General features: G+C 34.0%; 1 protein-coding gene and 1 long non-coding RNA gene across 3 annotated transcripts in view; both read left to right on the top strand.

Annotated features, from left to right (window-relative positions):
- Positions 1-1,330: 1,330 nt before the first annotated feature.
- The window catches only part of LOC125647538 (uncharacterized), a 35,278-nt gene continuing 20,085 nt past the window's right edge, over positions 1,331-16,523 (top strand). For both annotated transcript variants that reach the window (XM_048874250.2, XM_048874249.2), the window contains exons 1-9: positions 1,331-1,446; positions 1,706-1,787; positions 9,422-9,652; positions 10,043-10,117; positions 10,225-10,320; positions 10,690-10,842; positions 11,020-11,174; positions 12,127-12,172; positions 12,928-13,155. In XM_048874250.2, the coding sequence (XP_048730207.2) occupies positions 1,710-1,787; positions 9,422-9,652; positions 10,043-10,117; positions 10,225-10,320; positions 10,690-10,842; positions 11,020-11,174; positions 12,127-12,172; positions 12,928-13,155 (1,062 nt within the window). In that variant the 5' untranslated portion in view covers positions 1,331-1,446; positions 1,706-1,709. The remainder of the gene's footprint in view (positions 1,447-1,705; positions 1,788-9,421; positions 9,653-10,042; positions 10,118-10,224; positions 10,321-10,689; positions 10,843-11,019; positions 11,175-12,126; positions 12,173-12,927; positions 13,156-16,523) is intronic.
- LOC125647539 (uncharacterized) lies at positions 2,648-5,144 on the top strand. The gene is made up of 3 exons (XR_007359995.2): positions 2,648-2,951; positions 3,815-3,900; positions 4,005-5,144. It is a non-coding gene; the product is annotated as an uncharacterized LOC125647539 (long non-coding RNA).

The following is a 16,523-nucleotide window of genomic DNA, read 5'->3' as shown; positions in this document are numbered from 1 at the left end:
CACAGAGCGAACGGTGAACGCAATTTGGTGAACGGTGAGCGCACGGTGAACACAAAATGGTCTATTCATTCGGAATATTTAGGATTTTTCCGTTGGATTGAACTCATCTTATAATCAGGTAGGGAATATAGAATACATTTGTTTGTTTATTTTTGTGCAAGATCGTAGATTTCACATCAATAAAAAATTTAGAAATTCATTTCAAAATTAACGATGATCTCCCTCACGCATAGCTCTTATCCTTGGACGAATTTAACTCCACTTTTTTTGGCACACTGTTTTTCACTATAATTGCTCTAAAACTTCATTGTTATTTCGGATTTCAAACATTTCGGTTGAGCATCACTTAAGAGACATTATTTGTCGAAATGCGCATCTGGTGTATCAAAATTGGTACCGTACAAGTTTTACATTCCTGTAGGTGAATAATCTGTACCTGTAAAATTGAAGCTCAAAATTGTTATAACATAACGGTATAATTGTCCACTGTTTTCATGCACAGACAAAAGAATTTTTTTTAACGTACATTACGTACAGTATTACATGTACAGATACAGGTATACATGATAAAAATAGCAACATATATTCTATAGTAAGAATTCTTGATTTTTCTTGACGTTTGGTGCGCCATCTCGGTATACAACATGTATTACATTTTGACTTAAGATACATATTATTTAATTATTTAATTTCTTAATACTAGAATATATGTACAAATATATACAATGTAAGGGAAAAAAAGATAGTCTAGTAATTTACGGAAGCCCATTTAGGAACTATCAAAACATATTTTCTTAATTTGAAATAACGAATTTCAGAACTCCTTATTTCGAATTAAATTCGTTATTTCAAAACTTAAAATTTGTTTAGATCCCTAATAACGGATTTGTTGAATTTGTTAAAAGGAATACCAGAATTTGTTTTAACGAATTAAATTCGAAATAACGAATGATTCGAATAACCTGTGATGGGTCAATGTTTTAGATTTAACATGGAGAACATTGGATATTGATCCCTAGCATGGAATGAGATAGGCGCCTGATCCCACCTCTGGTGTGTCCAGGGGTCCATGTTTGCCCAACTATCTATTTTGTATTGCTTTTAGTAGTTATGAGATTGATCACTGTTCGTTACCTTCACCTTTCATACATAGCATTGACCTGTTTTGTATTCTTTTTACATATGTATGAAATTGATCGCTGCATGTTCGTTACATTTATCCTTTACATTTAATTCTTCGTTGCGAAGTTTCTTATCAGTAGACTCCGTTCGTCCTTTAGATATATTGAACATCGATATTTGACACCTTTTAAACAACTAGAAATGTCTACAATTTTTCTGATAAGAGTCTACGGTTTGGCTGCTTTCAGATTTATTGATTTTGTCTAACTAAACAGGATATATGTTTACTGCACCGAGAAATTGCAAAGTAAACTGAAGCTACTTGTAAGTACATGTATATCTAAAAAAAATTTTTTAATTTTTAGTGTTATAATTTACTGTGAAAAACAGTTCTTTTAAATCCCCATACAGGTAGAGGATTCTATTACAAATGTTTGAATGCGGCTGTGTTCAGCACGCACCGTTATGCAGTGATGGCACACCAACTCAAACGATAAAAACGATATAGTAGACGCTTAAAATTCTTCTATTGTATAACGTCCTTTTAGTGTTATAATGTCTTGCGTTTCATCTTTATTTGCAGAAATATGCAATACAACAGGAAGCTTCAGTCTATCTGGAAAAATATCTCCATCGTCATTGTATCATGCGTCCTAATTATTCGGGTAAATCTTTTGTTTTGCTTTGTAAACTATGCGGAGGTACACATTATTACTACATTAATTGAATATATATATATATATATATATATATATATATATATATATATATATATCCAAATTGTGTTTTATATATATCCAAATTGTGGGTTTTTTTAAATCACAGTGTCCGGTATAAAATATTAAAAGAAATAGAATAAACAGTACACAAAGTTAAAATTTTAACGCAAGCGCTTTCATTTTATAATCCTCAGGCGTTACATTTTAAAATAGTTTTGAAATGGCCTGACGTCTTAAAGGCGTCCTAACATTTCACGTACATAACGACGTCATAAACGAATGAAGGGAAAAGGTTTTTACGTTAAGCATATCATGACGTCATAGATAATAACAGTAAACATATTTCACAGTAAGCTATTGAGAGCCGGTTTTAAAGTCTTAATAAAGTGTTTTTCTTTTTCTCGTCGGGAAATAGTATTTTCTGTATACAGTTTATAAAACGGAAATACACTGAATTGTCCGTGGCCACACACATCTATATGTTCACTAACTTTAATTTTTCTGTATTCGGGTGCTGAATTGTGTTGTTTATGAACTCGTATACGAGTTCGCAGAGTAGTTCCAGTTTCACCGATATAATGTTTTTCCCAGCCAGCACATGTTATTACATAACTGAAATTTTTGGTGGAACACGTCATATCTGAATTTACCGTAAATTTCTTGTTGTTAAATTTGAACGAATTTCCTTCCCTTAAGGTAACGACGGATAGCAACCACGTGATCAGTAAAATTGTGTATTTTCACGTGAATTCGTTTTCCGGAATTCCTTACTCCGTCATAGAATAGTCGAAAAACAAAAAGGGGTTCCGAAAGTGTTTTGTTGCTGTGACTGACTCGCCTACAGAAAATATGTACATACCACATAAGTATACGTCAATGTCTGTAATAATGGTAGATCAAATGTTTCATCTGTGTGAAACTTTTTGCTAATCGAAATGTTAAATCAACGTAAACAAAGTTGTTGATTGATACATCGTAATGTCCGCGTGTTGCATGCTGCGAGATTAAATACTGTTTATACAGTCATTGAGAGGCTAAACAAGGTTTCTTGCAAGAAGAGGAAGTTGGTGGATGCATTCAACTTGGACAACGAAATCATAGTTTCGTTTGGTGAGTGAAAAAAATGCCATAAATTTGTATTCAAAAGTTCAACTCACATTTCCTCTGCTATTTCACAACGCGATTTATAATAACATCTGTAAGTTTAAACACACGACATACAGTAGATGTATTATTTTGTATGTATATATGTATTCCATGTGTGCATAAAATATAACTCCCACCTGTGCATGTGATTGTAAACGAACGGATGTCATGTAAATGTACACCACATTTGTAAACATGGGCTCTCACAACTCTTTTATTAAGAAAATATCGTTATGAAAATAACCGTTACGAAAATAACATACCTTGAACTACATGTATAAAAGTAATGAAAAACAAATATCTGTATAGACCTACTATCTAGGGGTATGAGGGAACCGGATAAAAAGTGGAAGGGGAGGGGGGCATATATTGAATTATAATTCCCTAGTATACATATACTATTACTTTGAAATTTCAGTGACCTAAGAAATATATCAAACCTGAGGTTTCGTGTTTCACACAAACATGTAGGTTGGCAAAACCTTTTTAAATAATGTAAATTAATCACAAGTCTGCATATGCCCTCTCATAGGCAAATGTATGCACTGTATGTATAAGTAAGATATGTATACTACACGTATGCCCTTCTCTTGACCCACATTTTGTAAATAAAACAGATATGATAAGTCTATGACAGTTTATGAAAACATATATACATGTCATCTCATATTTCAATTTATAATTTTGAAACATCAGTATTTAAATTTTAACTGAATATGTGTTGAGACACAGTTTTAAAATTCACATTGTCTGACACAGTCTAATTACTCAATGGTATAATATAGACCTAGCTGTGCAAATATCAATTATGATGTTTGTTTTTCTAGGCATCAGCCTGAAGACCGAGGGAGGTTAGATAGGACCAGTGCAGGTTGAAGTGGATTTCGAGTCAACAAGTATAACAGCAAGAGAGGTACTATATTTTCTTTTGATAAACATTTGTAAAGACAATTCTGAGTATATCAGATATTCATCTTTTTTGCTATATTTAAATATATTTATCTATATTTTGAACAGGTACTCCATTTACAGTGATGATGACATATCCCCTGGACCCCCACAACTCCACAAATTTAAAAATGTTTGATCAAGTTCCGAAGATTAAAGAACTACTTCAAAATTTGGGACTGGATGAAAAACATTAATTCACTTATATGAGCTCAGAGCAGTGGATGTTGTACAACATACTTTAAACTAAATTGTGAATTTAAGGGAAAACAAGTACATGTACTCGTATATTACATGTACATGCCTTTTGAAAGACAATAATATTGCATAGATGTAAAGGAAATTTCAATGTTGATTATTCTTTCTTAGATATATTAGTCAAAAATGTGCACATGATAGAATATCAATTTTATAACTTCAATCAATGTGTTTGAATTTTCCTTGTAATTCAAAATTTAGTTGAAACATACATCATTGATACATTAATGTATATCAAATGGAACTACCCCCCCCCCCCTTATACATACAGTGAACATAGACCTTCACCTGGGGAAAACTTCAGTTAGTTAATGCAATATACATGTACATGCATTCTCAGTTATCCAATAGTGAGTTTTTGGTTCCATGTGAAACTACGATTAGAACTCTTAAACTTATGAAAGACACACCTATCTGTGAGGGCAAGATGACTCGGATGGACTTACATGTAGTGATCCATGGGCAGTCCATGGGTCTCTTTCCATTGATATTAATTATTTATTGAAATATGAAATGGTTATTTAAACATATTTGGTGTATTATACTGTATAGTGATATAAATTTCTATCAAAAAATATGTATAGGTAATAGATTTGGTCCACTTATTACAAGAAATTGTATGAAAAATAACTAAATATTAAGGCAATCATTGTGAGTGCGAAAAGGTCAACTGCAATAGCACACACTATATATCATTCTTAAATGGCTCATAGAAACTTCTAGTATTGTGAGTTTGAATGCTCAATATGGTAATTTGGGAATGCTTAATCATTTAAGGTCAATAGTTTATATCTGCTGACTGTATCTCTTAAAATTCATTTCTAGAAGGGAGGGGGTAGGGTTACAAAATCTGACATAGTTTCAGATTAAACCTCATTTGGTATATATTTTTCTATTCAATATTTTAGATACTACTTGACTTACTGTAAAAATGAAATAAAATCAGAAATTTTATGAGCAGAATTTTGTTGTTGTCAGAAAATGTATGCCTGATAGTATTTGAGAAACGTCATATTTAGGGTAAATTTGGCCAATTGCCAAGTCGAATCATGCCAATGTTTTCCTTAGATGCATTTTGAATTTCTAATCCATGTTGATTTTTTATCTGTTTGTGTTTAATTTACATAACTATATATGACAAACAATATTTCTGGTGTCAATAAATTATTTATTGGCTTTTGTGTTAATTTGCTCAATTTTGGCATATTTTGCCTTTTGGGGCTGCAAAAGAGGGGATTTCAATCTCGCTTTCCTCGAAAATTAACCTGATTACTTCTGTTGATTTTTTGATATGTTTTAGGATAAAGTCAAAATGTTGTAATAAATAAAATTGAAAAAAATTCAATGAGCGGTTTTTTGGGGGCTAGCTATCAATAGCTACCTTAAGTATGGACACGTTCCGCATCGCCGATCGTCACATTTGGTAACGGTAAACAATTTTCTGTTGGACTTTTCCTGAAAATTGGATTCTAAGTCTCCTAAGATTTTTCGGTTGTCTCTTGCTGTTGATAAAAGTATATTTCTTCATAATTTTCCCCATTTTTTCATCTGTTTTTAGTAGGTCGTGAGTTGCCGAACGATAGGTGTAACATTAGAGTTCATTGGGTTGTATGTTGTAACAAACGGTAAAAGATATATGTCCTAGAAGTGTATATAATATGCTTAACGTAATAACTTTTTCCTCAAACTCCCTGTCGAGGCCTCATTACGTCACCTACGAATAGTTTGTGAGCAAACGAACTCTGGTGGAAGTTTGCTTTTCCTTTCATTCGTTTATGACGTCGTTATGTACGTGAAATGTTAGGACGCCTTTATGACGTCAGGCCATTTCAAAACTATTTTAAAATGTAGCGCCTGAGGATTATACAATAAAAGCGCTTGCGTTAAAATTTTAACTTTGTGTACTGTTTATTCTATTTCTTTTAATATATATATATAAGAACTGAAAAGGCCACGGCATTGTTGATTATTTAAAACTCAAATTTTCGACGCAAACCGCGTCTTTATCAAGAGACATATATTACATAAACAAATAACACACACCACGAAAAAACGACAAGTATCAATAAACTACATTGACAACACAGTAGTGTGTGTTATTTATTTATGTAATATATGTCTCTTGATAAAGACGCGGGTTGCGTCGAAAATTTGAGTTTTAAATAACTAACAGTGTCGTGGCCTTTTCAGTGCTTTTACAAATTTCTTTACTGGTCTTATATCTTCTCAGATCCGACACTTTAAGAAAGTAGGGTGTTGTTGGTTTTTTTTATATTTATATATATATGATGAAAACCTAAAGTTGATGTGAAGATGTACAATTGCGATCACCTATTATAGCATGGAAAGGTGAATATAGCAGTGATCAATTTCATAACTCCTATAAATAATACACATTCAATACAAACGGGATGATTTCAGCTTCTCCGTCGTCAATTTCCCATATTCATGTAGCAACATTCCATTATCACCTGCATATGGTGTAAATATATTTCTCAAATGATTCGATACACAAGAGCTTGTTATGCGTATGATCAGTTTTAAAATCAAGGCAGGCTACCGAAAAACAAGTGGATGATGCAGGGATTTTAACAGTCTTGTATAAAGTCAGTATTTCTCAAATTCTATGGTCGTTATAACGATGTAATTTGCCATTACAGCCTATCATTGGGTCAAATGCTGTCTGAGGTGATTCATACCGATTGTTAGGCCGTTCGTGGCACTCTGATTTTGACAACGGATAACTCCGTTTACCTTATCAAGATAGAGGACTCAGGGCGGGTGTAACCGGTAGACAGGGGATTGTTACTCCTCCGAAGCACCTGATCCCACCTCTGGTATACCCAGGGGTCCGTGTTTGTTCAACTATATATTTTGTATTCCTTGTGGGAGTTGTGAGATTGATCACTGTTCGTTATCGTCACCTTTCATTAAATAGTGGAGGCATACTTTCCCCCTCTACATTGTATGGAAAATATTGTTCTTCATAATATGTCAACATTCGCATGTCAACATTCGCGTTTATTAAATTATAATACATGTTCATGTTAGCATGCAAGATAACATCACCGCTGAAATTTGTTTAAAATGAAAATAAAAAACAACAACAAATACCTACGTCAATACATCCTACTTGTGAGATGCAAATTATTCAAGTCGACATGTGAGATAAATCTGCAACATGCAATTTAATTATGTTGACATACAAGATAGATATGCTATTATGCAGCTTATTTATCCTGACATGCAACTCCTTTATGTCAACAAACATGTTTAATGATACCGTGCAACGTATTATTTTAACGTGTAGTATAATAGTGTTGACATGCGAGGTATATAAGTTAACAATTAACAATTTCAATGTATTCAAAACTTCTTTGAAATCATGTTTCAGTTTTAAACACATTTGATATCCCAGTCAATGGGGCAGATGAATATGAATTACCGTACCTATACTGGATTCTTAAACTCCACACAAACCTTTACAAAGTACATTACTGGATGCAGTAAATGTTCTACCAAGTCCCTATCTTTGCTCCTCACGATATTATCAGCAGCTGTGAAGGAGAAACTTTAAATGTATTGTACCACAGCATATGCCAGAAGTGGTGTAAATCAAATGTGGATTCTTAACAATTCTAAAGAACTTTAAGTAAATTTGAAATCACAGAATTTTTTTTAAATCAACGTCTAAACGTACGATGTTTTGTAACACTTTACACGACCATCCCTCGTGATGAATTAAAGACTATACTTTTTGACATCATAGACAGTTGTTAACGTTAACTAAAATGGAAAAGGAAATATCAGTCATTCAATAAAAGTACTTTGTTAAACAACACTGTGATTCTAAGCACAAGTACTCTGAAGTTGATAAATGCTGTAGTTCCTCATTGACAATATCCTTGTAGTCGTTGGTGATCAAGTCTTCCAATAGTCTGTTGGAATTTCCATAGTCACGAATCGTGCTCTTTTGTTGGCTGACCTGTTTTTATATTCTTATGAGGCATGACAACAAAAAAGCTCTTGTTGTGGTCTTGGACTCAGCATCTAAATATATCGACGACGTTTTATCTTTTTTACCATGATCATTTTTATTCATATGTCGGTTCGATATATCCCATTGAACTCGAAATAAAAGACATCGGTCTTCCACATCTGCTTCGTACTTCAATATTGTACTAAACATAGATGTCAACGGCAAACTAACAACAACATTTTATGCCAAATGAGATGGATTCAGCTTCTCCTTCGCCAATTTTCCATATCTATGTAACAATATTCCATTATTACAAATGTATCTGCATATGGTGTTTATGTTTAGATGTCTCAACTGATTCGATACACAACAGTTCTGCGTATGGTCAGTTTTTAAATCGAGGCAATCTACTGACAAACACGTTGATGGTGCAGGGGTTTCAACGTTCTCGTTTAAAGTCAGCATTTCGCAAATTCTATGGTCGTTATAACGATCTTGTTTGCCAATACAACCTATTATTGGGTCAAATGCTGTCTGATGTGATTCATACCAATTGTTAGGCCGTTCTTGGCACACTGATTTTGACTACGGATTACTTCGTTTACCTGATTAGGGTTCACGGTGGTTGTAATGGGTCGACAGGGGATGCTTACTCCTCCATTATATTTATGAAATGAATTTTGTATTCCTTATAGGAGTTATGAGATTGATTACCGTTCGTTATCTTCATCTTTTCATGTCTTACATGCAGCATTGCTACGTAGAATGAGTTTAGATACATTGATAGCCTTGCATAAAAGATGAAGAAACCGTCATGTTGATAAATGAAATCCCATATTAAGATAACTTAATTGCATGTTAAAATATATTAGTTGCATGGTTCAAACGTAAATGACTTGGACGTTGACATAAAAAAATCGTCAGTTTTCATAAATAAGATACATTACAACTTCTTTAACTTGCATCTAGCCAATAGAATTTTAAATATGGGTAACTAAATGTCCCTATATTGAATGATTCATTTTCTCAGTAATGAAGTACATGTATCTAGACTTAGTACAGTAGAAATAGCCTAATCTTACACTTGTACAATGCATTTCACTAAACATTCCGACACTTATTCATATCGTCGAGGTTTGCAACAACTTCTTTGATTTGCTGTGGATGAGTTTGTTTGATTTATGAGATTGATCACTGTTCGTTATCTTCAATTTTCATTTAAAAGAATGTTTCAATTCATTTTCTTAAGGTTTTCTCCCTGGGCTACGTAGTGGGTGGATTTATTCTCAAGTTCCACGAACCACTGCTCCATCTTGGTAGTATCAGGATGCTTAACAATTTGCGCATGGGCACTCTACCACTTGGTTCACTCCTCAACGCTTTGACGATCTCGCTGATACCGTCGATGTTTTTCAACACAATTAACACAATTTTCTCATTCGGTGGAATTTGTAAAAGAAGCAACGGATGTCTAAGAGCAGTTAATATTTTGTTTCAATATCTACATCTTATATTACCTACTAAATGTTTACTACACATCTTGCATGTTTTGGAGATTTATTTTTTTTTGGCTTAAGATTTTTATGATGTTCGTGAATGTTGTATTTATAAGTGAGTGAAATATCAATCAATTTCTTTTTTTTATTAGCGGTTTATCAAATCAGATTAGCAAAGTCGATTCTTTGGCATACAATGAAATCAAATTACCATAGTAATTACAGAAAAACTGAAAATATTTTCCTACGAAATAACGAGGACGTCCATTAACAATTATGAAATAAACTATAATAAAAATCTAACGTAAGGTTATGTCATCTTGGAACAAGCTAATCCATAACTATATATTGACTTCATGTATTCATTTTTGTAGAGTTCCATTATGAACATTATAATAATATTGTACAATACAATATTCACAGGGTTGTGGACATGGTTGATTGCTGAGGTAATTGTTATATATCACTCTCTTTGAATAACAGGGTGTGCACTATATACCTATAGAGGAATGTCTTTAACATTCAGATTGTTGCTTCATTTCTTATTTGAAAAAAGCTAAATCACAGTATCCAGAATTCGTTTTATGAGATGTACCACCACTGGACGACGGTATCCCATGACAAACTGATGTGGAATTCAAAATTTGTCCCAGTGAGTATTACTGCCATTTTATAGAATTCACCAATAAAGCATTTGCAGCATCTCATCACACTTTTTATCAACATCATTTCATATATGAAATAGCGTGTCAATTTAGATTGGTTGAGGATGCCATCTCTACAGAATGAGACATACAATTGAAAATTCAATTTCAATGAATCGTTGAAAAACTGAAATGAATAAACGTTCAAAGACAAATAAATGAATTTATATATAGCATTAAATTTTTTTATGGCTTCTTTAAATGAGAATTAAGAATGATCTCGAACAGCAATGTGTATCGACTTTCAATTCAGATTCGGTTTTCAGATTGATAGACATGAAAAAAGTCTAATTTTATCTCATTTGTATAAACTACAGATGCGATGTTGTGGTTTCAATGGAACAATTATAGATATACTGTATACAAATGGCTGCACTTTCTCTGTCGGATGTTTTGATTACCTAGCAGGCACCATCAATACTTACGGAAGCTGTTATATAGCAGTACTTATAGCGAACATCGTTGCAGGGGCAAGTACTATGATAACAAAATATATCATAAACTTACTCTTAATTTTTTTTTTTTAATTTCAAAACGGAATTGTGCTACTAGACATTTGTTGATGAAAACGTCTTGTATTATTAAAAAGCACGTTGTTTTCAATTGAAATGTGTAACAAATGAACATACCCAAACCTTTCTTTGTAGATAACCATGATTGTTGGAACAGAGTACTTGCATAGACTCCAAACGATTGATTCAAAAACGAAACATATTCCACGATTAGACAGAGGAAATATTCACAAATTTCGCAACGGGATTTTATGTCAAATCTGTTTTATCCTTAGAACAAATTGGTCAAGGTACGTGTTATGAAATATTTTAGTTGAGTATACATATAGCTGGTCATTCAGTGTGGAATAAGTTCTGAAAACATATTTTCCATAAATAGAGGCTATTAGAATTCCTAAAAGGCGACCTTAGAAATTTAGACTCTGTTATTATTTTTTGAAATCTCAATGCATTATGAATTATACGTTTTCGTCCAGAGATTAGATTATACTTGAGCAAACTATAAAGGTTCAAGCAAAGATTAAGTATATTCCTTTTTTAAAAGAAAAAAAAATACATTTTCGCCTTTAATTTGTACATTATTGAATTCTTCTCTTCGTAGATGAAAGTGATAATGAAAAAAGTATTCTTTTTAAATTATTGGGATATTTTTGGCAAATGAATAAGTTAATATCTCACGCATTAAAAATTAGATTTTTTTTCAGCGTTTGCATAATTCAACTTGGAAATAAGTATAACAATCGTAAACTTTACATACATGTACCATCTAATTCTATAAATGGCATTAAAATCTGAACATGTACCATATGCAAAGTGAAGATAACGAACAGTGATCAATCTCATAACTCCTACAAGCAATACAAAATAGATAGTTGGGCAAACACGGACCCCTGGACACACCAGAGGTGGGATCAGGTGCCTAGGAGGAGTAAGCATCCCCTGTTGACCGGTCACACCCGCCGTGAGCCCCATATGTGATTTCGAGAGCTCAAACTGTAGATATTATATTCCACAGAAAATCACTGTACGTTGTAATGCTTAACTTTATCAAAGGTGAAGATAACGAACAGTAATCAATTTTATAACTCCTATAATCAATACAAAATAGAGAGTTGGACAAACACTGACCTCTGGACGTACCAGAGGTTAAGAGATTATAGTGACATTTGCTTTGTGGATATGTTGAAGCATTATGAAGTTAAAGGCTACATTTATGATTACTGGTGTGTTTTTTTCTTCCAGGAATCGACTGTCTTCATTGTTTGGGTGTATATCAGCATTTTCAGTGGTAAACATGATTATCTACTATTATGCATATCTTTTTGATAAATTGATAAACGGCGATCTATATGATTCGTTCTTAAAATTACTTTCATTGTTCTAAAGCAAAATTTACTTGATTTTGATGCCTTGTGTATGCACAGCTTTAAGATTTATGCTAGTCATATAAAATGTTGATGATCCTAGAATATATCATGAATGTATAACATTTCCCGGAGATTTATTTCTATGCCCCCGGAATCGAAGATTCGGGAAAATATAGTTTTTTTCGCCTGTCCTTCTGTCTGTCTGTGGCAAAAACAATCTTTAACATTCGTCATATCGTTTACACCATACGAGGTAGAGCTTTCATATTTCATACTGTGGCAAGACCTTTCCATTGACACCAAAATAATTGACCCTTTCACATAACATTGACATTTGACCTGGTTCAACTTTGTAGTAATCCGGGGGGGGATCAGTGTGAAAGGTGAAGATAAAGAACAGTGATCAATCTCATAACTTCTATAAGCAATACAAAACAGAGTTGGGCAAACACGGACTCGGAGGAGTACGCATCCCCTCTCTACCGGTCATACCCGTCGTGAGCCCTATATCTTGATCAGGTAAACGGAGTTATCCACAGTCAAAATCAGCGTGCCAAGAACGCCCTAACAATCAGTAGGTGTGTTTGTATGTGTGTATATAAACGTTTATGTGCCGTATGTACATTATTCATCTGATCTGACAACTTCAATCTGATACATGCATCTTTTTCTTTAGATTTTTGATGGAGGGATTATTGTAACCATTCTTGCCAGTAGATTCAGCTTGTATGACATAACATCAACAGATATACTCTATCACATCAGTGGACCATATAGCATAAACATGGGATACACCAAGGATGCCCTTTTAATAGCCTTTCTTTGTTTGCTTATATGGTCACTAGTTGCAAAGATTTTATACTTTTGTGGAATATATTTCACCAAGAAGAATTTGTTCGCTGCTGTAAGTACATGTGATGTTTATCAAAGTAAGCATAAGAAGTTCTGTTATATTGTAATTCCTTCCTATGTTATGTATATTACATCATTGTTACAGCAGAAAATGTTGGTTTGGTTGTATGTTTTGCGTCCCGTGAAGAATTTTTTACTCATTGAGACGTCACGGTGAAGTACCACACATTTAGACCTATACTTACAGCCGTAGCAGTGAGGGTTGTTTAACGTACTAACGCCTACTGCGGCACGGTACCTCCAATTTTAAGGTCATATCCGAAAGACTCATGATTCTCACTTATTAATGCCGAGCGTCCTTACGTCTTGGGCTTGACGCGTGATGTAACTCACGACTTACCACTACCGCGACCGGTCAGCAAAAACTGCAAAGTTTGATTCCTATGATAAGTACAAGTGCTTATTACTATAGCAAATGAAAGTAATATGCGATGTAATTATTGCGACACTACAGGCTAGATATTGGTAATTATTTTCACAACACGTAGTTTCTACTGGGATGAACACAGTTAATTATATGTACAGAAAGTAATATCTGATATGGTTAACACAGGTAAATATTGTCAAATTGAGTAAAGCAGTTTACTGTAGTAAACACGTGTACTTATCGCCGGAGTACCTGGCCATAATGCATTACACAAAATGGCCGCCGTAAATAAAAGAAATTACACTGTGGTGTTTTCTTTCTCAATTTTCTCGGTAGATATGCGGTCAAAAATCATGGCAGTTACAGGCATTAATACATTAGCGTCATATCTGACGTAATGGATTATAAGAAGTTCCATGCATCTATTATTAGCATCAAAACATACGTCAAACAAAATGGCTCTGAGAGGAAAAGACTTGTCAACAGAAGAATAGCAGACGATAATCAGATTGACAGAGAGTGGTTTTTAGTAGCCGGAAAATTTCAGAAATTATTGGAATAAGTGCAAACTCCGTCCGTAAAACGAAATACTGAAAGGAGTTCCTTGGAAGACAAAGAATTACCGGGCAGAAAACAATTGGTGGAAGGAAAGAAGTGATCGAGTCTTGTAAAGGTTGGTAAGAAAAATCGCCGTCACACTCTGTTAGACTTAACTGATGAATTTAATGAATCTGTACCCGAGAAAGTCTCCAACAGAACAGGAGGTTGAGGGAGCAGAAGTAACAGCGGTGCTCAGTTACCGTGTTTCATGGTGTAGATCAACGTTGGTGTGGACAGTGGAGCAAAACTGGAATCATGTCATATTTAGTGATGAGATAAATATTGTTTTAGGCAAGGACAGACAAATTTATGTCGGGAGAACAATGTCAGCCCGACTGTCTTGGAATGTACAGCAACCATTCGCATATCGGCTATGTTCTGAAGGTGTAAATCTCTTAGTGGTGTTGAAACTTTGACTGAACTCGAACTATGAAAAGTATATTTCAGTCGTGGATAATCATTAATGGCCCTTTCTCGCGAAGGAGTTATCTGCAAGCACCTTGATACTGCAGCAGGATAATTGTTCAGTACATCAATCTAGACGGACAGATGAATGGAAAACAACGAAACAATCTATCCACACATACCCGGCCCAGTCAATCATCTGATATTAACATCATTGAAAATGTATGAAGAACAATCAAGATTCGACTGGAACACCGACTGGACAAAATAAAAAATCGCCATGACCTTGATTGTATAGTGAAGGAAATATAGACTTTCATCGATTTAGAGACAATTAAAAAAAAATAAGACACCGCTAAACCGGTACATGATACGCCCGCATACATCATTGACCCAGGAATTTGAACAAGTAAGAAAGGATTATCCACAACAGGATTTCGTCGGAGCTGCAATAACAATGTATTTTGCATTAAACAAATCTATGTCCAAGGAATGTAGCTCCTTCAAAAACAGTGGGACAGTATTCCCCGTGTAATATGCATATGTACGCATCGTGATCTTCCTTTGTACAGGGTTTCATTGAAATCCCCCAAAGGGTTTAAGAGGAGTTGCAAAGACAAGGTTCTTGCTAAAAATAAATCTAAGTCCAAGGGCCCTAACTCCTTCACAAATAGTGGTGCAGCATTCCCCTTGTAATATGCACATCTCCACATTGTGATCTTTCATTGTACCAAGTTTCATCAAAATCCTCTAAACGGTTTAGGAGGAGTTACGAAGACAATCTTAAAGGGACAGACGGATATACAGACGGACGACAGTGATATAGCATACTACGCCCGCATTGTTATGTCCGGCGTATAAAAACTATACAAATCAATACCCACAAGATTACAAGCTGTAATAAAGTCAAATGATTGCATAACCAAGCACTAGTAACGTAGGATACATTTTAATTTATTTTGGTGGGAAAAATAGAACCAAAACGTCAGGTATGTTTGTAGGATTTATTAACGGCGGCCATTTTGCGTACTGTATTATGGGTACTGTTCTTGTAAAACACTGCATGCCGTAATATACACAGGTAGGTTTTGCTGCAGCAAGTAAAGTAATATGTGATATAATTATTGATTAAGCGAAAATATGTAATGTATGATATTCGTCCGGGTAATACCTGTTACAACCAACAAAATCAAGGTTTGATGTGGTAAGCACGAGCTACTTTTTCTGCGTGTACAATGAGTAGATACAAATGGATAATGTATATATTTGTATACTGGTTTCACATGTTTGATATCTACATCTACATATTTTTGGAATATTTTGATATTGTATGAAATGCATTTACTGATAAGTACCTTATGTAACTTTATCGAAATATACTAGATAAGTAAAATATGCTATTTATGCAATTGAGCCATACTGTCTGATAAAATATGTCCGTCGTTTATCATTGTTCTGTCTTTAACATTTCAAATTGTCAATTCTCCAAACCTGCTGGACCATTTTTTGAACAAACTTTTAACAACATATACATTCAGGTCTGTGCAACCGAGGGGCATGCCCAATCCCAATACTAGAGGAAAGTGAAATCGTAAAAATATAAGAAGGGGGAGTTTAAATTTTTTCTCACCGATCATTTGACAAAACTATATGGAGATATCAAGTTTGTTCAAACCGTGACTTCCGACACCAGAGTCACAACTATGATTTAACATTTATTCTGATAATATTCAAGAAAACATATTCGAATATTGTTTATACGAGCTGTAGCGTATCAATCCAATGCGCAAGTGTAGTGTAGGTTTCATGTTTTATTTTTAAAACATAACCCCGGGCGGAATCATATTTGATGCTTAAACATATGACAGGAGAATGTATTGGTGATCATAAAGGCGTCTTCTCAAAGATCATTATATATATATATTCAGAATTAATTTCTTAGCATACCATGGTTTGATCCAAAATTATGAAGATCTATATATGAATCA

Source organism: Ostrea edulis, chromosome 6 (genome assembly GCF_947568905.1).
Source record: "Ostrea edulis chromosome 6, xbOstEdul1.1, whole genome shotgun sequence".
Classification (NCBI taxonomy): Eukaryota; Metazoa; Mollusca; class Bivalvia; order Ostreida; family Ostreidae; genus Ostrea; species Ostrea edulis.
The sequence above is the reverse complement of the archived record's forward strand: the minus strand, read 5'-3'. Positions and strand labels throughout refer to the sequence as shown.